This window comes from Chelonia mydas, chromosome 8 (assembly GCF_015237465.2).
Source record: "Chelonia mydas isolate rCheMyd1 chromosome 8, rCheMyd1.pri.v2, whole genome shotgun sequence".
Classification (NCBI taxonomy): Eukaryota; Metazoa; Chordata; order Testudines; family Cheloniidae; genus Chelonia; species Chelonia mydas.
Window position 1 is genome coordinate 1206412 of NC_057854.1, and position 20866 is coordinate 1227277.

The window sequence follows — 20866 nt, forward strand, 5'->3', positions numbered from 1 at the left end:
GTGTCTGAGGCTGGGCCCATGGAAGCGAGACAGTCTCCTGGTTTGGGACTCGGGGAGGGCCAGGACCCCAGGGTCTGGATTCCTCCCCCCAGATGGACTTTGCTGAAAGTTCCTGATTTCTGTGCTAACAAGCTCTGTTCTACGCTGTGTTCCTGTTGACTAATAAATCTTCTGTGTCGCACACTGGCTGAGAGTCGCTGCTGACTATGGAGTGGGGGCAGGGCCTCTTTGGAGCAGTGTGAGGCTCCCCCAGGAGTCCCGTCCAGGGAGACTCACTGCAGGGAGCTCACGGGGTAAGCAGGGGGCTGGATGCTCCGAGGTCAGACCCAGGAAGCACTGAAGCTGAGCAGGCTCCTTGCCCTTGTGAGAGTGGCCCTGCGGGGCAGAGACTGTGCTAGAGGAGGGATGCCAACTTTCTAATCACACAAAACCGAACACCCCTGCCCTGCCCCATCTCTGAGGCCCCACCCCCACTCACTCCATCCCCCCTCCCTCTGTCACTGGCTCTTCCCCACTCTCACTCACTGGCTCATTTTTACCAGACTGGGGCAGGGTTTTGGGTTGCAGGAGGGGGTGAGGGCTTCAGGGTGGGGCCAGAAATGAGGCTTTCAGGATACGGGAAGGGGCTCCAGGCCGGGACAGGGGGTTGGGGTGCGGGAGGGAGTAAGGGCTCTGGCTGGGGGTGCAGGTTCTGGGGTGGGGCCAGAAATGAGGGGTTCAGGATGCGGGAGGGGGCTCTGGGCTGGGACAGGGGGTTAGGGTGCAGGGTGGGGCTAGGGATGAGGGCTTGGGGTGCAGAAGGGGGCTCCAGGCTGGGGGGTGGAGCCGAGGGGTTCAGAGTGTGGGAGGGGCTCCGGGCTGAGGTAGGGGGTTGGGGTGCAGGAGGGGTGTGGGCTCCAGTAGGGAGTTTGGGTGCGGGAGGGAGCTCAGGGCTGGAGCAGGGGTGCGGGAGAGGATGTGGGCTCTAGAGTGGGACCAGGGATGAGGAGTTTGGGGTTCAAGAGGGGGCTTGGGCCTGGGGCAAGGGGTTGGGGTGCAGTAGGGGGTGTGGGCTCCGAGAGGGAGTTTTGGTGCGGGAGGGGGCTCCAGGCTGGGGCAGGGGATTGGGGTGCAGGAGGGGGTGCGGATTCTGCCTGGGGATGCAGGCTCTGAGATGGGACCAGGGATGAGGGGCTTAGGGTTCAGGAGGGGGCTCGGGCAGGGGGTTGGCGTGCAGGAGGGGGCATGGGCTCCAGGCGGCGCTTACCTCAGGGGGCTTCTTGGAGGCGGCGACATGTCTCTCCAGCTCATAGGTGGGGGCACAGCCTGGCGGCTCTCCGCAGTGCGCCCTCACTGCCTCCACCTGCAGGTGCCACCCCCGCAGCTCCCATTGGCTGCGGTTCCTGGTCAGTGGGAGCTGCGGAGCCGGCGCTTGGAGCCCCTGGGCCGTCCCTCCACCTAGGAGCCGAGGGACATGTCGCTGCTTCCGGGGAGCCACGCAGAGCCAGGTAGGGAGCCAACCAGACTTTTACCGGCCCAGTCACCGGTGCGAACCAGAGCTGCCAGGGTCCCTTTTCGACAGGGCATCAGGTCGAAAACCAGACACCTGGCAACCCTATGCTAGAGTCTTGCCTGACGTCACTCAGACCCGCTAAATCGACCGCCGGTGGATCGAGGTAAAAGGAATTTTCATCTCACATTTCATTAGCAAACTTGATTGGAACCGAATCGTTTGCTTTCTCCAGGACTGTCTCTCCTCGTTGGTCCTGCCACTGATGTCCTGATTCTGGCTTTTCACTCTGAAATCTGTGGTAGGAGCAGTTCTCATTCCCTGGGGAGGTCGAGAGGTTCCTTGCAGCTGGCTGGATGTGACTTTTGGTGATATTGAAACCGTGGGATGGCAGATGAGACTGAGGAGAGGAGGGAATTCTGGGACTCTCTCTGCTGGGTTGGAGAACTCCATTCTCGCACTGCACAGTTCACCAGCAGACGCCCTGCACGTGCTCTGTGGGTCCCGTGAAGCTGTAAAGCTGCGGCAGCCTTGCACCCTGTGCTGTGACTTGTAGCCTCTCATCCAGCTGTGGTGTTACACATCTGCCAGCATCTGTGAGACATGGCTGGAAACGTGAAAACCCTGTCGAGAGAGTGGGCTAAGCTCCCAGAGATAGCAAAGGCTCTCGGGGCTGCAGCCTGCGCTGACATGGCAGACTTCTGTTTCAGAGACCCAGCCAAATCCATCGGAAGCCAGTGAGCCGGAGAGAGAAGAGCTCCATTCAGCCAGCAAAGACACACCTATGCAGGTAAGAGAGTCCCCGAGGGGAAAAGCCAGAGATGTGTCCCCGCTCCAGACCACGTTTACGCCAGCGGGAGCTATAGCAATGCAGCTCCGGGGCCGTGGCTAGGCCGCTGTAAGCCCCTAGCGCACATGCAGACTGCAGTGACAGAGGGTTTTCTCCACCTCCGTGAGCAACACTAGCTAAGTCCATGGAAGCTTTCTTCCGTCCACCGAGCTGTGTCTAGACTGGAGGTTAGGTCGGCATAGCTACAGCACTCGGGGGGTGGGGTGGGGTGGCACTTTTCACCCCCTTGAGCGCCGTCCTATGTTGACTTCAGTTTAAGTGTAGACCGGGCTCCAGGCCTCTATCAAAGTGGAAATCCTCATGCTCCACCAGGAAACTCTAGTGGGTTCCCCAAGAGCAGAGGAGGGTGTACATCTCTGACACTAGGGCCCTAACACCCCTCCCTGATTCCCCAATCCCAGCCACTGGTCCCATGCCTTTGGAGCACCAGGATCAGTTGAAGTGGTTGCTGCTAGTCCCCATTGTTGGGCTGCAGGATGTCAACCAGCTGTTGGGCAGAGCCAATTGCTAGCCCTGAGGGAAGAGGCCAAGGGGTATCAGTGCTGCAGGAAAAGTCCTGCTGGCTATCTGTGACTCCCTGCTATGACCGAACTTGCACTTTGGTAATCTCAGGGGTGAGGCTGGGACTCAGAAGAATCCGTTGAACCTTGGGGTATGCTGCAAACCTTGGTTGTCCCCTGTATTCTTGGAGGGGATTGAATGGGGAGGTTTGATTTTGCTGGGTTGGATTGGATCCTCTCTGGAGCGGAGCAGAGAGCCTGGGGACAGCTCAGAGCCTGGCTTTTATAAGAAGAAATAAATTAATGCAGGGCCAGGCCATTCTCGAGGCCTCATGCCTGTGTTGCCACATCTGGGCAGGTGTCACAGCAACGACAGCTGGCTTCCGGACCCGCTTCTGAAAAAAGCTCCTTTGGGTATTAATTTACAGAGGACCATCGAAGGGGTTCCCAAGTGCTGCTCCAGCAGGGTACAGGAAGGCAGCACGAGAGGGTTCATGTGTGAGAAGAGAGTTCCGGGAGTCTACAGCGTCTTTGTCATGGGCTCTTAGCAGCCCAGAGGCTGTTCCCTTGGACCTTTTGTCCTGCTGCACCTCAGAGCACGGTACATCCGTGAGATAGAGCAGCCACTGCTGTGCACGGGACACCAGTGCTCATGGAGCCTTTGGCAGAGTCAGGGGATCATGGCGAGGATGCTGGGCTCGTCCTCGTCCCGTTTAGATGGTGCCCATGGAGTCTCCTGCTTCCGTGTCGACAGCTAGTGGCTCAGATGTCAGTGACAGAGCACCGAGCGCTAGAGCGGGTACCTCCCTGGGCACGGGCACTGCTCTGCCGTAGGCCCACGGCCAGGGGAGGCTTTGAGCTTTCCGCCTTCTAGACCAGAGGCAGAAATGCCTGTCGCTTGGCTCAGGTGTTAGCATATGAGCTGTGGAACAACCAGACCTTCTCCCAGCTAGTGTCCAGGCCTGGGCCTGCCCTGGAACTTGAGACCTCCGTGTGGGGCTGCTGGGCGCTCTCCTACCCGAGAGCAGGCCAGGCCTGGCTCGGCCGGCGTGCAGTTACGGGTTCCAAAAGCCATTCTCGTAAGGCGCGGCACAAGCTGTTTCGGGAGCCGGCTGACAGGTTTTGTTATACGCTGTTGTATTTACATTTAAAATGAGTTATTTACAGCGAGAGTGTAAGTGGTGTGTTTGGACACCTGGTATTTGCAAAAGATGTGATCTTTACGATTGCTTTGCAAGTGGAAATGAGAAGGAGCAGCGCCTGCTGCTGTCTCCTCACATCTGCATGTGTCGTCTGATTAGGGTAACACCGATCTGATCGGAGCGTTCATATTTGGCATGTCTGATTTTGTATTGGCATGTCCTCATGACACACTAAAGTGTAACGGAGCTTAACAGGACGCAGGGAGCCAGAGAACGGAAAATGGCGTGGAAGTGGCGGTGCAGTAACTGTGAAGTCGCTGAACTTCCCACAGTAGAACTGAGACACGCTCGCTCCAGCTCTCCCGCTTGGGAGTCAGGTTCCTTGGCAAGATGCTTTGTGTGGAGTTTGCCTGCGAGGGTTGACTGCCCTGGCGTTCTCTGCTGAGAGCCTGTCAGCCAGCAATCCCAGGGCGTTTCCTGAGGTGCCTTGTGAGATACAGCCCAGTCCTGCAGACTCGCACGCACACGGTGGCTCCGCTGCTGTGGGTGGCTCGTGCGGTAAGCACAGGAAGGGAGTCCAGGATGGGGCTCGCTCCTGGCAGTGCAGATTCTTACTCAGCGACAGACTGAGTCATAAGACAGAACACGCAGCAGGGGCTGAGCAGCCAGCCTGACCCTAATTACGGGTTTCCTGGAATTGTGCCCTTAGAGGGAAGTAACATCGGTTCTCAGCTGACTGTGTGGGTCACTGGCTGGCCTGCTAGAGCCACTTCTGTTCCTGCAAGTTCCTTCTAGCTAGTTAATATTTACACACACTGGTCCTGGCTGGGGAAAACAGGTTCTGTCCTTTTCTCAAAGGTTCAGGAGGCCGCCTGTGGGTAGAGCTTTCGTAGGCAGCACGGCCGCCTCTGCCAAGCTCTGCTCGGTTACGGCTCGGTGTGCATTCCTGACAGTTGCTAGCACTGAGCTGAGAGGCTGGGGCTAGGTGAGGCCAGACGCGCAGACGGCCTGATGGTTTTAGATCCTACAGTACCAGAGAAAAGCCACGATTGGTAACTTCTAGTAACAGATTGTCAATCATATTGCCTTTATCTTTCCCCCTTTGCCTCTGTCCCTGCCCCCCATGACCCGGACTGGAGGAACCTGGCCATTGCTCTGAGCTCACCCACTAAGAGGGTGGGAGCCCCCCTTCATCAGGGTCCCAGATGTGCGGCTTGTGCTGTGCTGGGCCATGGCTGGGGACTGATGAGTCCACGTCTCGTGGTGAACTCTTGCTTTGCTACGTGAGTGTGTCATGCATCTTGCTGGGTTTGCATCCGGCACTCTCGGGGTCTCTGGCAGGGAGGCTTTACGTGTTACCCAGCGATGCGTAGCAGCAGCATCGGTGATCCTTGCCCTAAATGGACGGCCGGCGATCCGGGGACGCCTCGTGGAGACTCGGCAGGCCGTGCTGCCTTTGGAACACGCGTTTGATAGCAGTGCTGCGGTGTTGGCTCAGGCGGGGCGCTAGTCGGGCAGTTACTAGGTCTGACTCTGGGGGGTCGTGGGATGAATGTGCCCAAGAAATGCAGTGGCTGTGGGAGGGTAAGTAGCGGCAAGACAGCAAGGCGCTTTCGGGTAGGCGTGAAGAATGGAACAGCAAGAGCTGTTTGGCTGATTTCTTGTCCCCTTCCTCAGGCTGCTGGAGATGAAGAAGCTGGGAACATGGCATCTGAATGCAGCCCGTCCGCTGATGACAGTGTGTCATGCCCGCTGTGTGATCGAGGGTTTCCAGCCACTGAGATTGAGCTGCATGCCATGTACTGTAACGGCATCGTGGCGCAGGATGCAAGTGAAGATGTTCCAGGTCTGCTAAGCACTTGGTCTCATACCTTGGTCCTGTGAGTGTGTGTGAGTTCCCTCTCCTGCCCCAGCAGCCATGTGTGCTGAGAGTCTCAGCAAGCCTCAGACTCTTGGGTACAGAGAGTGTAGCAAACACAAACGCTTCTCCAACTCTCTTGCTGAGGCCCACTGAGAGGTGTGTGAGAGAGGCCTCCTCCCCTCTGCCCCGGAGGGCGCTCTGAACCCTGGTCGCTTTCCAGCACTCATTGCACCGCCAAGTCTTAGCATTTCCTTGTAGTCAGTATGTGACTTAGCAGTCCACTGTGAACATGGCTCCAGGGGCCAGCCCTGGCTGTCTCCTGCAATCCCACAGTGCAGGACCTCTCTAGGACCATACCATGCACCTCAGCTAGGAAAATCCCAGGCCCACGGAGCAGGGGGAAGGAGGGAGCCCTGCACCCCGGAGTCTCAGCCAGGATTGTGTGTGTGCGGCACAGCACGGAGCACAGCCTGCACTGAGCACATGACAAGTCCAACACGTAGTGAGCTGCTGAGCCAAGTGCTGTGCAGAAAGGATTGACTCAGCGAGAGGGACTATTCATAGATCCCAAGGCCAGGCAAGACCATTGTCATCATCTAGTCTGACCTGCGTAACACAGGCCAGAGACCTGCCCAACAATAATCCCTAGGGCAGAGCTGTTAGACAAACAGCCAGTCTGGAGTTAAGAATTGCCAGGGATGGAGAATCCGCCACCACCGTGATAAGTTGTTCCAGTGGTTAGTTTCCCTCACTATCAAATTTTTTTGTCTTATTTCCAATCTGAATTCATCTGGCTTCAGCTTCCAGCCGCTGGGTCGGGTCAGACCTTTCTCTGTGGGATGGAAGGGCCCATTATTAAGTATTTGTTCCCCATGTAGCTATGGACAGACTGGGACCAACTCACCCCGCAACTTTCTCTCTAAGTTAAATAGCTGGAGCTCCTCAAGGCTGTCACTATCAGGCAGGTTTTCTAATCCTTCTATCATTTTTGTGGCTCTTCTCTGACCTCTCCCCGCTTTGCCAACATCCTTCTTGAACTGTGGGCACCAGAACTGGGCACTGGATTCCAGAAGCGGGTGCGCCAGTGCTGAATACAGAGGGAAAATCACCTCTCTGCGCCTACTCGCGATCCCAACATCGCATTAGGTCTTTTGGCTACCGTGTCACGCTGGGAGCTCGTGCCCGTCTGATTAGTCACCATGACTCCCAATTCTTTGCCAGAGTCACTGCTTCCCAGTGTAGACATTCGGGCTCAGGCTAGAGCCCAGGCTCTGAGACCCTGAACATCTGTCCGTCCATTTTTAGCCCTGCAGCCCAAGCCCTGTGAGCTCCAGTCAGCTGACCTGGGTCAGCCGTGGCCGGGACGCAGGGCTTTTACTCCAGTGTAGACTCACCCTTAGTGTAAGCCTAACCCGCCATCCATCTCCACACAAGTCGCACTAGCCCAGGGTTAAGACCCAGGGTCCCAGAAACCCATGGGTGTGGAGGGTCCAAGCCTGAGTCAAGCTGGGACCTGCGTTCAAGCCCTGTTGCTTTGCGGTGGAGACGCAGCCACACTGGCCTTGTGCCCTGGGAGTTGGCCAAAAGTATCCCACAATCCCACAGGCTAACTTCTTTTGTCCTGTGGACAGTCAGGCTAGGTGGACTGTCACGTTCTTCCACACTGCACCTCAAACTAAGGGCTAGAGTGGCCACATTTTGGAAGGGCGCAAGGAAGTCTGGTGGTTGGACTTGAGCTCACATCATGCAGTGTAGATGCTGGAGTCCCAGGTTGGGACCCAGGGTTCAACAATTCCTGACCTGAGGTTACAAATGAGTGTAGACGCTCAATCCCTAGGTTAACAAACCCAGCGTCTGCTAACTCAGGTTCTATAAACCCTGGGCTTACACTGCAGTGTAGACAGCCCGTTAGAGCTTGTCTACATGGGGCAGTTGACTGAAACAGTTCCCTATGTGGACTCTGTTCCAGACTAAAGGAGACTGTATTCCAGAATGCCGACTCTGCTCCCAAAGTCCTGCTTCTGCTTTCCTGGGGGCTTGTTTCTGAGTAAATTCAGTAGGGCTTGAAGAGTTTGTTCTAAGCCCTAGACATTGTGCCAGGATGGGGAGAGGTGGGCTCCTCGCTGCTCGTGTAATGAATGTTCCTGACCCCCGTGGGGTGGCTGCTCATCCGTGGGTGATTGTGTGTGCCCTCCACCCCCAGGCACAAGCTCTAAAGGGCCCGTGAGTCTGGAATGAGAACTGAAGGACTCGAAAGCAGTTCCCACGTTCTGCCTTGGGTCTCTGCCCTCTGCTGTGCTTTGCTGCTCCTACCACAAACACCCAGCTCAGTATTCAGGAAGAAAGCCTTGTATTTTACCAAATACCACGGCTGTTGACTAACCGCCCATTCCATTCTGTCCACACTGTCCCAGCCTTCCTGTTCCACAGTGAGTGACAGGAGACGCCATATCCCCCTCCCTCACTTCACGTGCAACTGACACCCTACCATCAGTTTCCAGAGCACCAGCCGCAATGCTGATGCTGCACAAAGCTCCCAACACCAAGAGAAGTGGCACTGATGCAGCAAAAAGAGTAACACAACTGGGGCAGGGAAAAGCTTCATCACTTCCCAGAGGGGCCAACATGCTAGAGAATCTTTCCATTAATAGGATCTGCACAAAAACAGCCTGCTAGCGATGGGACTAGACAGCTCGGGGTGGGGAGACGCAGCCTGAACAGACACGTGCGAAAGGCAGGAAGCGTCGTAATGCATGGATGGCACTTTGCACCTGCCGAGTGTCAGGCATACGGTTATTGAGCCTCTCTACGCTCTGGTGAGATAGACCACAGGCAAACATGCAAGGGACCTGCCCCAAGCCACGCAGCAAGTCCTGGCTCCCATTCCCGTGCACTGACTGTAAGACCTGCCTTGGCTGGTGGGCCAACAGCCATGCCAGTGGTGATGGGGACGAAGGACAAATGTGGAATCATTTCCCAGGGGAGCACTGGAGCCTCGCACAGGCAGGAGGCACCCGTACCCGGCAGTCCTGACACGGAGCTGATGGAGACAAGTCCATTCTCAGACGTGCTCTGCATTGCAGAACATTTCGGATTTCACAAGAGAGTGGCATGGCCTGGGAGAGATTACGAGCCTCCTAGTGTGCTGGGGCAGGGCTCCGTCTTTGGGGTGAGCCCAGTTCCCCAGAGGTGCTCTCTTTCTTGAGGGTCTCTTCTGAAAGGCCTCTCTAGGGATCGGGGTGGAGGGGGTGAGCAATGGCGCTCTTGTTCAGCGTTTGAAACCGTAGCTAGCAAGCGGGCTCGTGTGCGTGTGATGGAGTCGATCAGCAATGCTGGCCATGTTTCTCCATTACTCCTGCTGCTCTCGGCAGCACAGCTGGGTCTTCCCGTGTGAGCCCAAAGATTTCTAACAGGCCTGTCGCGCCAGATGGACTCTCTGCTTTTGGAAAAAATAGAACTGATTAACACCTGAGCGAGTGCACACGGCATCCTGAGACGGCGTTAAAGGAATATTAACAGCACCACCCCCATGGAGAGAGCGGCTCTCACCATGCTGGCAAACACCCCTGAGTCAGGAGGTCTCTGGGAGGCCTCAGGAATCGGTGCCAGGACACGGCTAGGCCACTGGTTCACACCCAGTCCAGGCTAAGGGTGAACAAAGGAGTCCCTGCTGGGGGCTGCTCGTGGGCTGTTGCCCAGTGGTTCATTTCTCCACCACTCCCAGGAGGCTGCCGGGCTGCGTGTTGGGTGGTGCGAAAGGCAGCGGCTAGCTCTAGTCACTGACTGGCCTCCTGGGCCAGCCACCAATTCTGCGGGTTCTCTCCATTCTGCACAAGCACGGAGCTCTGTGATAGCAGACATTAGCAAACAGTAACGGGTGGACGGTACCTGTATCCCGGAGTCAGGCCTTTCTCCTCAGGAGCCTCGCTAATCCCAGAAGCTCCGATGCCAGGCTGTTAAACAGCTCTCGTGCACTTTGTCCTGTAGCCAGCTTGCCCGGGTGTACTTACAGCAACATCTGTTCTTGAGCTGGAAACTCAAACATCCCTACCGGAGCCGGATGAGATATCGAAACCCTCCCTGAGGAGCTTAGCGGGTGGCATGTCAGCAGGAATCTGCTGAGAGCAGTTCAACCAACAGAGACAAACATGTCGAAATTCTCCCTACAGATGCCTGGAGAGCAGGTCTGCGGCGCTGCTTGTTGGCTCCACTCTTCAGAACGCTAGTCTGGAAAGACTGCAGCAGCTACTGGCAATCTGGTGGGGGAAGCCCTTTCCTTTTCCCAGCGCCTACAGAGCGCTTTCCCCTGAGATCTCACAGCATATGACAGTGGGGGCGGTACCCCTCCCACATTTCACACATGGGGAAACCGAGGCACAGAGCGAGGCAGTGACTTGAGATTTACTGTGTGTGTCAGGGAGTCTGACCCAGCCATCCCAGCTCTCACCCAGGGGAGGGAACTGGAACTTTCTTGGAAGCGAGTCACAGCCCTGGTGGGAGGGGCTCACCGGACCCACCCTCTGACCAGTCAGCTCTTCTCTCTACCCCGTCCTTGATCTGGGTAAACAGGGGAGCAGTGCAGCAGCTGGCTTTATCAGGTCGTAGGCCGCTGTTCCATTTCACGGGAACTTCAGTTAAACCACAAACTTGACCCGAAGCCCCTTCCCAGGGGGCTGGCAGAAGCCTCCTGTCAGGGCCACTGGTTGGGTTCAGGAAGGGTAGCAAACTCCCAGGACCCTGGCAGGACCAGTCTGAGTTGTCCAGTTGCCGATTGTGCAGAAGGGAAGACTCTGCCCATCGGCATCCCAGTGCCCCTTTTGCCTTTCCCATCCCGCTGCTGCCGGGCGGCACCGAAGTTTGAAACACGTCCCACCCCAGGTGCTTTCCAAGCCCTCGAATGCTGTCAGGGAGGGAGAAGCCACCCAGCAACTGGGTAACTCTTTCTGTTTGTGTCTTAAGCGCTCGCTCAGCGACAGAGAGAAACAAGAAGTAGAGCTGGCAGAGGTAGAGACATCCCGACCCCCGTAGACGTTGACAAGTAAGTTGGTATGCTGGCTTCTTAGAGCTTGTTTCTGTGCAGCCCGTCCCCCAGCCCATGTCTCTATTCCTGCCTGTTTCCTTGTAGCAACTTCCCCATAATCTGTGTTCTTCCCTTGGGGCTCATCACTGTGGTATCTAAGCCCCTCGATGGTATCTGGGTGTCCTCAGACAAGCACAAAAGAAATCTGTTTCTTTTCATCCTCTCAATTCCATTCAGTTGATTTCAGCCAGCTCGCCGTGCCGTTCGGAAGCGTGGAGGGGTGTCAGGTGGGCCAGCGCAGGCAGTGTGCTGAGTGCAGGAGCCCGTGGAAGGGAGAGGGTAGATGGGAAGGCTGACAGGATGGCACCTGGACTGATGAGCTTAATTCACTTAGACTTCCAGAGTCGCAGTGGTTTTGCTGAATCTCTCCCTGTGCAGCTCCACCTCCTCCCTCCCACACAGAGACTCCGAAGAGAGGGTCTGACGGTGCCGTCTCTGCCAGGGAAGCTATTCTGCCGTTACAAACAGTGGATGGCAACATCACGAATGGAATTAGACTAATTACAGAGAGGACAGCTTCTGTTTAGACACATTATCTGGTAATCAGCACTGCCTGGAAAGAAAGCATCAGAGAAGAACTCACTGCGTGGAGTGTGCTGGGGGCTCTCCTTGCACGTACTGGAGAGCGTGGGGCCCCTCACTTCCCTCCAGTAACCGAGACACCTCTCCTGAACAGCGATTGCTGTTTCCACTGCTCTGTCCCCAGTTATCCCCTGCCAGCCCAGATGGGCACGGCCGCTGACTGCACAGGCCTCCAGAGTAGTACCTGCTCAGTCCTGCGGGCTGTGAAGTAGGGAGAGGGAAGAGACAGACTTGGGCTGCTAATCAGACAAGATCAGCCAGCCCTAGGAACATGGCTCCCTGCTTTAACACGCTGGGTTTGCTTCTCCAGCAACATGTAACTCCCTTGTGCATGCCCTGAACTCTTCATTTCTACAGTTTGACAGGGTGTTTTATGGCTGAGCCATCAGCTGAGCTGATTTCATTACCATCCCACTGCTGCAGCCGCAGGGGACAGAGAAGCAGACAGGGGAAACAGCTGATCACTCCGTTGTTTTGACTGGCATCGGGCTGGCTTTATGGGCGATCCCACTGAGCCAATGCTGCTCCACAGACGTGCCTCATCAGTGGAATGGCCTGGAGAAGTAGAACGCCACGGTGGGCGTAAGTGACAGCCCAGCTGCAGAGTGAATCCTAATGCACTCCTCTGCTTCCCTTGCCCGGCAGGTGTGAGAAGTGCTACCTTTGTAAGGCCCGGGTGCCGCTGGCAGAGTATCCGAGGCATGTGGACAGCTGCCTGCAGACTGCGAGGGACGCTCAGGGAAACCGGAGGCTGCGCAGTGCCAAGGTGAGGGTGGAGTCCAGCCTCATTCCAAGGCCCAGGGGGATTTGTTCTGCATCGGCTTTGCTGCTTGGCCTCCAGCGTGAGCGAGCATGTGATTGGCTGGGTGGATCTGGCTCTGCCCACGCAGCTACGGTCACCTATTGCCTTGTTACAAGAGCATCAGCGCACTCCAAGTGTGGGGGGAGGGCTGGGCCTGTCCTGCTGCACCCCAATCAGGCCAGTTCCTGGGCGACCACAGGTGGAATTGCTGGGGGGGAGGCACAGGCAGGGGGACAGGACTGTGAAAGGGAGCCCAGGCCATCTGCCACGGTCCCTGGGAGAGGCTGGGCAGGGCAGGCTGGGGACGGAGGGGGGCCCTCCCTGGCAGCCCCATGATGGCTCTGTGTTGTTCTTTGTCACAGGACGTTGGGCGGAGTGAAGGCAGACTCCTCAGCATGCTGGAGATGTCCGAGTGCAAGTCTGCAGGTGGGGCCACCACATCTCCAAAGCACACGCACCGTCACCCCCACTCACACTGTGGGGCCCGGGCTGTTCGACACAGCGTTGCTAGCCACTGGGGAGTAACCCAGCGCTGCCCCAGTATCAGCTGGCTCTGATCCCCCCCAGGGGAGCTGGCTGTTGGCAAGCCATGGGGGAAAGGCCTGGGCCTGTATCTCCTCCCCATATGCTCTGGGAACCCCACTGATCTCAGGGCAAGTGCTCCTGCAGGGGGCTCCCCTCTGCTAGGCAGTTGCTGACCCCTACAGCCCATCACCTCTCTTAGCACAGACAGAGCCTGGGGCCACGGACCAGAGCAGGCGGGGCAGAGGGACCCCAACCCAAGTGCTTACTGGAGCTCTGAGCCCATCGGTAACAAGGGGTCTCGGCACCTCAGCCTGACCCAGTGGGCAGTGGCTGATTTCACCTGCCGCGCAGGCTCCCAGGGAGCCATGTGCCGGCTCTGCTGGGGCTGGCTGTGCCCTGCAGTACGCCCATGCCCCATGTCACCCGAGACGTGCTCCTGGCCTGGAGTGGAAGAGAGCTGGCAGCTGGAGGTGGGGGCAGGCTGTCTAGCCAGCCTAGGGTCTGTGGGGTGCAGTGGCCAGGCTCATCCCTAAGCAGATGGAGCGCTTGGGGTGGGAGAAGCCTCCCCAGCCCTGCTGCTGATGTGAAGCGGGGGCTCCATGCTCCTGGCTTGTCCCCGTGTTGGGCTCTGGGGCCGATCCCCAGAACAGACGTGGCCCAGTCCCTAGGTGTGCTAGTGAGCGCTGTGCTCCGAGAGTCGGCCCCGTTGCAACCCGGCGTCGCTGCTCAGTGCGAGGGACGGTGCGACCAGGTGTCTGGGAGTGAGATTCACTAGGGCTGTGTGTCTCCCAAGCATGCCCTGGGATGCAGCCTGCCTGCAGCCCGGGCTGCTCCTGCTAGCGAAGTGCAGTCGGCTGGTGTCAGGGTCCCCTGCCCCACATGCAGGCGTGTTGCCGTGGTCAGCAGTGCCGCTGGCCCCCAGAGACAGAGCTGCTGCGTCTATGTGAGGCTCTGCTGTGTTCTCATTGCAGATGCTGATGCTGGGGCCATGCTGGCAGCAGGAGGAGACCCGAGGTCAGCCGGGGCTTTGTGAACTGCAGGTTTTCTTCTCCCTGCTCTGCCCCGCCCCGGCAGCGTGGTGTCGCTGGCCGTTCTGGGCAGCGGTGCCCGGCACTGGCTGTGACTGTGTGCTGTGAATGCAGAGCCCGCGGAGAGAGCAGAGCTGGGGCCCTGAGCCCCCTTCTCGCGGCTCCTCTTGGTGCCCTGCTTCCACCCGCCCCTCATGAGCCAGGCCACTTTGCCTCTGGCTCAGCCTCAGTGCCAGCTTCCCACTTCATTCCCCAGACCTTGTCCCTTCCTTCCTGGATGCCAGGCTGCTGTGGGAGCCGGGGTCTTTGCTTCTCTCCCTTGAGAGCTCCTTGCCCAGGCTTGTCATCTCCTGCTGTCAGCAGTTTAGCCGGGGTTCCTGGGGAGTCATGCTCAGGGCCCCCTGCAGCTGGCCAGGCTCGGTGCTGGCCGAGGACAAGCTGGCTGGAGGCTGCGGCCAGCTGACCTGTTTGGAGGCTTTGCTGCAGAGCAGCTGCTCCCTGGCCCCTTTGAGGGCAGGGCGGCCCAGCTGGCAGAGTGGGACTGGGGACGGGGTGTACCAGGCAGGAGGCTGGGCAGGCAAATCCTGCAAGGAAGAGGGGTCGTTCTCCACTTGGGGAAGGGCAGGTGGTGGCTGGTTCGGGGGTGGGGGAGCTTGGTTTGGGGATATCCTGGGCTGCTAGACTAGAGGACTGCCCGGCCCACTTCTGGGGCTCATCCCGGGCCCTTCAGTGAGCACCCAGGCCAGCTGTGCAGGGGAGCATCGGACAGCTCCTCCTTTCCAGCTGCTGACAGGAGCAACACCAGCCAGTGTTCGGGCCTGGAAAGGAGGCGGGCAGAGCAGCTTGCGGCGTGAATGGGAGCCTTGGCGGCTGGGCCTAGATGCGGCTCAGTGGTGGTAGCTTCTTGCCTGGCTTGGCATTTATCTCTTCATTCCCTCCTCATCTCCATCAGGCACACCCCGTCGGGGGCTGAGGAGGAAGCTGGGTGCAGCCTAGCCCGGGAGAGCCCCCTTCCACACCTGGCTTTCAGTGACTTGCCCATTCCACCCTTTGTGTCCGCTCCCGAAGCCGCAGGCTACCCGGGGGGCTTCCAGCAGCAGGCGGCCCGCAGCCAGCAGCAGAACAAGGGCAGCCGGAGGAGGAGGAGGAAATTCTGAGGCTTGAGCCATGGAGAAGGGACCACGGGAGACCCACAGCGAAGGGGCAGCAGGGCCGTAGCCTCTGCTGGCCTTGTGCAGTGAGAGCCCCGGGCAGAGCCCCTGCCTGCGGCCAGGCAGTGTGACGTGCTTGTGGGCCAGACTGGGAGCTGTGGGGCGGAGACTCACTGTGGGGTGCTCTACAGCCAGACACTGACACACATTTATGGGTGTGTTTATGGAATGGCAGCGACCCGGAGGAGCATTCGGTGTCTTTCTTTGGGGCCAGGGCAGGGAGGAGCAGCGTGGGATGACCCAGTGACTAGAAATCTTGGTGCCCAGCGCTGGCCTGGGCCCACCCCAAAGGCCCTTGTACACAGCAGCCCTGCAGGACACAGTGCTGTGCCTACCCTGGCCGAGCGTGGGGCTGGGCTGTGCACGGGGCCAGCAGAGGATCCCAGCAATGGCTTTGGGTTCTCCTGAAAGCAGGAGGGTTTCCAAAGGCGGGGGTGGGGGTGCCGGCATGCTGGCATTAGCTGTGCACCCAGTTGGTTATTACATGAGGCTCTGGTGCCCTTTGATCCTCTCCTGCTCCAGAGCCCAGCGTGTTTCCTGGAGGCCTTGCAGGCTCCATGGGGACTGCAGGGACCTGGGAGAGCCCCTCCAAGCCCAGGAAATGCCAGAGCTTCAGAAATGCAGGGTGTGTGATGTGGCTGGCCCAGCCCTCCCGAGTCCCATGGCATCTGCTCAGGCGTCCTGTACGGAGGCAGTAAGCCAGGGAGCTGGGTGCTGGGGGGACAGGCATGGCCCCGGGAGTGGCTGCTGGCTGGGAGTCAGGTGTGTGCTGAGAACTCTGCTGGTTTACAGACACAGACTGGCACGGCAGCCGGTGGGCACAGACTGGCACAGCAGCCAGCAGGCACACCACTGCTCCCCGCCCTGCATTCACCGGAGCCTGCCAAGCTCAGAGGTGTGGGCTGGGCCAATGAGCTGCTGCCCCAGCCCCCGTGGCTCCTCGCCCCGAGGCCAGCCGTGCTCAGGAAGTGACCCGGAGGAAGGCGTGGCCCATGCTGGCCTTACCAAGGGCTAAAGGGAATGAACTGCTGGGCAGAGGGCAGGAGATGTCTGGCTGCATGACCAGCAGGCAAGGGAGAGGGAGCGATTCAAGGCCCTCTGTAGGGGAGAATCCAACTGAAGTGAGCTGGGTTTGTCCTGCCCCAAAAGCTGGAGCTGGGGTTTGCCCTGAGTGGCTGGCCCGAGGGATGCTGCCTGTTCCCCAGGGTGTGTGCTCTTCCTGAGGTGGCCGAGCTTTCTGCTGTACCCCAGGCCAGCCCGGCCCAGCCGGCCCAGCCAGCCCAGCCCATCACCTGGCTGGCCAGGTTGAGCATGTGGCTTTGGGCCCAGTGCTGGGGAGCAGCTGGTCCCCTGGTGCCCTTGACAGATGCCACCTTCTGACTCTGCTGTTGGTTTCCCCCACAACCCCCCTCTGCCATGCCCACATCTCCACCCCCAGCCTCTCCCCGGACTGTGGGGAAGCCACTGCCATGTCTCACCTGCCCTGTGAGTGGCACAAGGCCCATGCCCCAGGGGAGGGGTTCTCTGCCTCGCCCCTGTACCCAGCTGGCACCATTGTGGTATCTGTCCTCCCACCCCCGTGTGCTCCATGGGGCAGTGGAGACCTGAGCTGTTGTGGGGCACTGAGCTACCAGGGAGTCTGTGCTGGGCTGGGACTCGAACCCAGGTCTCTGGCTCATGCCTCACCCGCTGGCCAGGCTGCCACAGTGAGAGCAGGGGCTGTGCCCTGCTCCAGGTGCTGCCTGGCACCATCAGGCTGGGCAGGGAGCTCGAGCTCCAGGCTCCATTGCAATGTGCGGAAGGGGGCTGGCTGGGGGGAATGGGACTGACTGGAAGGCAGGGCCGCTGGGACGCAGCCCCTCAAGGCCGGGGAGCAAAAGCCAGACTGCCGTGACAGCTACTGGGAACGTGGCCGGGAGCCTGGGCAAAGCTGGTGCTTTCTCTTCCCTGTTCAAGTGCTTGCAGCAAGCACAGAGGGGGGCGGGCGGGGGGAAGTCCCTCCCCCCCCCCCGGCCCCCCGCCCCGCCCCCCCCCCCCGGCAGGCGCTCTGCGCAGGGGCAGCGGGGCTGGGGCGTGGAGCAGAACGTGGTCCCTGTGGGACTGTCGTCAGTTCTTGGCCGTGCTGGCTTCTGCCCCGGGACGGCTGCTGCCCCGGGACGGCTGCTGCCCCTCACCCGGGCTTTCGTGTTTCTGGCAAGAGCCCCAGCTGCTGGCACGGGTGGCCCCAGGCAGTGTACGCATGGTAGCCAGGGCCCAGCTTTGGCCTGGGGCCATGCCAGAGCCCCCCCAAGCCCGGGCCAGAGCTCTTCCTCAGGGTTCTCCACCCGCGGCAGCCCAGCCCCCCACTGTTGCTGGCTGAGGCCCCTGAGTTGCTGGAGCAGGGGTGGGGGTTCTCTGTCCCTGCCCAGTGCCCCCTGATCCTGTCAGCTCCAGCAGGAATTCTGGGAAGGGGGTGACACCACATCTAGTCCCTGGGCCCCGGCTAATGGGGACCCTGGCAGTGGCTCTGGAGTCCTGGACCTGGGAGCACGCTGCGGGAGGATGGAGCATGTGGGACCCGGAGGCAGCCGGTGTGCCTGCCCCGGCACCAATCCCATGGATCTGGTGTCCCAGTCCTAGCACATGGTCACATGTCGGGGGCTGGTGGCACTGCTCCCCGGTGCCTGGGCAATGGAAAAGGGCAGGTTATAGCGTGTTAAGCCCGGGGGGAGTCACCCCCCACCCCAGCTGCTGCAATTGGCTCTGGAGTAGGGGCAGCATCGGGCCGGCTCTCCGCGTCTCAGCTGGCCAGGGAGGAGAGCTCAGCCTCCTGGTCTCGTCCATCCTCTGCTGTGACCAGAAGCAGATTAGGGGTTTGTGGGGCCCTAGGCAGAGCAAGTGGGGGTCCCACCCCACCCCTTCCACTTACAGTTCTCCCTGCCCTCCTCCTGCCCCCCATCCCAGCGCTCCTGCCAGGGGGCTGGGCCGGGGCGTGGGGGCACCCAATTGGCTGGGGCCCCTGGGCATGGGCCCTGATGGCCCAGTGGCTAATCCCTCACTGGCTGTGATGGCTGCCAAGGGCCAGGGACACTTGTGGGGGATGAACCCCCCCTTCCCCGACTCACCCCACACAACCCCCAGGGGGCAGGCCCACAGATTCCGCTTGGCAGGCTCTGGCTTCATGTGCCAGCTCCCCCCAGCGGCAAGTGCTGGCAGAGCCAGGGCAGGCACACATGTCTGGGTAGTGCCCCCAGCTCATTAATCCCACCGGGCCTGGGTCACTGCCCAGACAATCCCTGGCCAGGCCAGGAACCAGAGCCATGCCCAGGGCCTGGAGGGGCTCGGTGTCTGAAAGGCCAGCACAGGCATTTCCCCAGGGCTGTCGCCTCCTGGAGCCAGCTCGGGGGGATGCTGTGGGTCCCAGCTGGGGCCAGCTCCGCTTCAGCCTCAGCAGCGGCCATCCCCAGCCCTGCTCCCACTGCGGGGGGAGGCAGCTGGTTCCCGGGGTTTGTTCCCAGCGGCAGTCTGGCTTCCCTCCCTGCTTGGCTGGCCTGGGGCAGACCTGAGCCAATGTCTCCCAGTGGGACAGTCGCCTTCCGCTCTGTGGGGCACAGCCAGTGACCCCTTGTCTGTGGAGTGACTGCAGGGCACCCGCCCAGCGGCTGCCAGGCTCAGCCCTTGCAGTGGGGGGGTGCAGCTATGTGAGGGCCTGTGATGCAGCAGGGAGTGGGGCAGATTGACCTGGGGATGTTGCAGGGGAGTTTCATTGGGGAGGGGAGACGTCCCTTGAGGGAAGACACCTGAGCCAGGAGGGGGGTTGGGGCCAGGTGACACCTGCCCAGGAAACTGGACAAAGGTGGGAGGAGGAGCTAGGGGGAGATGACTGGAGGGGTTTCCAGTTTTGGGGAGTCGGCTGGGGAAGAGGAGGGAGCCCCAAGGCTGGGGTCTAATCTCCCTGCCCCCCAGAAGGGCCTGACTAAGGGATCCTGTTTACGCCTGCAAGCTCTGGGTTGGACTGTGTTCCTGTCGTCTCTAATAAACCTTCTGTTCTACTGGCTGGCTGAGAGTCCCGGTGAATCGCAGGAAGAGGGGTGCAGGGCCCTGACTCCCCCTCACACCATGACAACTGGTGGTAGCTGTGGGATCTACGGCGCTCCCTGCAGGAAGTGACTGGGGAGCAGTAAACGAAGGGGGATTGACAGGGACCAGGCGTGCTGAAGCTTCAGAGAGAAGCGGTTTCGGGGGGCGGAGGAGCTACGCTTAACCCCAGGGGGTGGTGACCTGGAGAAGGGCTGGCACACTGGGGGGTCCTGGAAGCCGTGGGGAGCTGAGAGCACCCAGGCCTGCGAGTGGCCAGCAGGGAGATGGATGCTAAGCGCCTTATGAGCGACCTGGTGGAGCTGTGCAGGCAGAGGGGGCTGCGCACTGGGAGGCTCACCAAAGAGCAGCTGATTGCCCAGCTGGAGGAGAGGGATCGCTTGGATGACCCGATCCCTGTCTCTGAGGGAAGCCGCCCAGCAGAGGCAGCGTGGGCCCCGGTGCCTGACCTGGCTGGGAGGGGTCAGACGGCTGCCAAGGGCATCCCGAGACCCCTCCTAACTATGCCTGGGGAGGAGCCCACTGAATACCGAGGGCACCATGACCCTGGCAGCCAGCCAGGGATCCTCCCGGCGGCACTCCCCATCCTTGGAGCAGAGGGGGCTGAATGGGAGAGGGAGATAAAACTGAGAGAGCTAGAGGATCGCGAAAGCAGCAACAGCATGAGCAGGAGCTGGCCAGGCTGAGGAGCAGCGAGCCTCCAGCTGCAGTGAGTGAGGGGGGACCAAGGCTGCACCGAGCTTTGATAAGTGCGTCCTGGCCCAGCGTAAGGAGGGGGAGGACACAGATCAGTGCTTCTCAAGCTATCTGATGTGGGGGACTGGCATTTTTTCCCCAATGTGCACACAGACTGGCAGCCGATGGCTCGCAGACCGGCACCGGTCTGCAGACCACCACTTTGAGTAGCGCTGACATAGATGACTTCCTGACGGCCTTTGAGAACGCCTGAGGGCTGCACCAGGTTGCCCCTGCTGACAGGCTCCAGTTTCTCACCCCCCTACTGCACCCCAAGCAGTGTCGATGTACAGCCAAATGGAAGGGGCAGAGAAAAGGGACTATGAACCATTCAAAAAGGCCCTGCTACACGAGTTTGGGCTGATTCCCGAGATGTACCGGGAAAGGTTCCAGAGTCAGTATAAAACCCCTGAGGTCACGTATCTGCAACTGGCCACCCGCATGGAGGGATATGCCCTCAAGTGAGCAGATGGGGCCCAGACGAAGGAGGACCTGCTTGACCTGATCGTACTGCAGCAACTGTATGAACAGTGCCCTTCCGACCTGAGGCTGTGGCTGGTGGACAAAAAGCTCGAGAACCCACAACATGCAGGGCAGCTGGCCGACGAGTTAGTGAACAGCCGGTCAAGGGGTGGCAGGGAGGAGTCCCAAAGGAACAGGCCCCCCACGATGCAAAGAGAGAGTCACCATGGGGCCTCCCAAAGGGGGAATACGGAGAACCCCCTCCCAAGGGGAACATCTGGCATCAGGACCAACCGATCCGCTCGAGGGGACCAAAGTGACCTGAGCTGCTATCACTGTGGCCAGAGAGGCCACGTATGGACCCAGTGCCCCAGGCTCAGGGACAGACTGAGCAGACTGAACCCGCACAGGGTTAACTGGGTAGGGACCCATCCAGATGAGGGGCAGGCTTCCCAGGCAAGGGGGGCTGGCAGCTTATCCCCTGCTCAGGAGGGAAGAATACCCAAGGCCAGCTCCTCCAGA

The 20866-nt window shown here is 59.7% G+C and overlaps 2 protein-coding genes across 12 annotated transcripts in view; both read left to right on the forward strand.

Moving 5' to 3' along the window:
• Positions 1-15254, forward strand: part of UIMC1 (ubiquitin interaction motif containing 1) — a 59836-nt gene extending 44582 nt beyond the window's left edge. For 2 of the 11 annotated variants that reach the window (XM_043521245.1, XM_037907432.2), the window contains 7 exons: positions 2200-2279; positions 5659-5827; positions 10802-10880; positions 12150-12270; positions 12669-12732; positions 13803-13845; positions 14812-15254. In XM_043521245.1, coding sequence (XP_043377180.1) covers positions 2200-2279; positions 5659-5827; positions 10802-10880; positions 12150-12270; positions 12669-12732; positions 13803-13845; positions 14812-15016 — 761 coding nt within the window. In that variant the 3' untranslated portion in view covers positions 15017-15254. The other 9 variants (XM_037907429.2, XM_043521244.1, XR_005226554.2 and 6 more) reach the window with 9 other exon arrangements.
• A 151-nt stretch (positions 15255-15405) lies between these two features.
• LOC122461467 lies at positions 15406-19817 on the forward strand. Its single transcript, XM_043521251.1, has 2 exons — positions 15406-18021; positions 18177-19817. The coding sequence occupies exons 1-2, from the start codon at positions 17556-17558 to the stop codon at positions 18668-18670; spliced, it is 960 nt and encodes a 319-aa protein (XP_043377186.1). The 5' UTR covers positions 15406-17555; the 3' UTR covers positions 18671-19817.
• Positions 19818-20866: the final 1049 nt, after the last annotated feature.

Bases quoted from the DNA above. Each gene is read 5' to 3' on its own strand.
- LOC122461467 (XM_043521251.1), top strand. From the start codon at position 17,556: ATGGGGACCCTGGCAGTGGCTCTGGAGTCCTGGACCTGGGAGCACGCT. The intron at 18,022-18,176 runs CCAGGGGGCTGG...CCCGACTCACCC, and splicing joins CCCCCATCCCAGCGCTCCTG to CACACAACCCCCAGGGGGCA.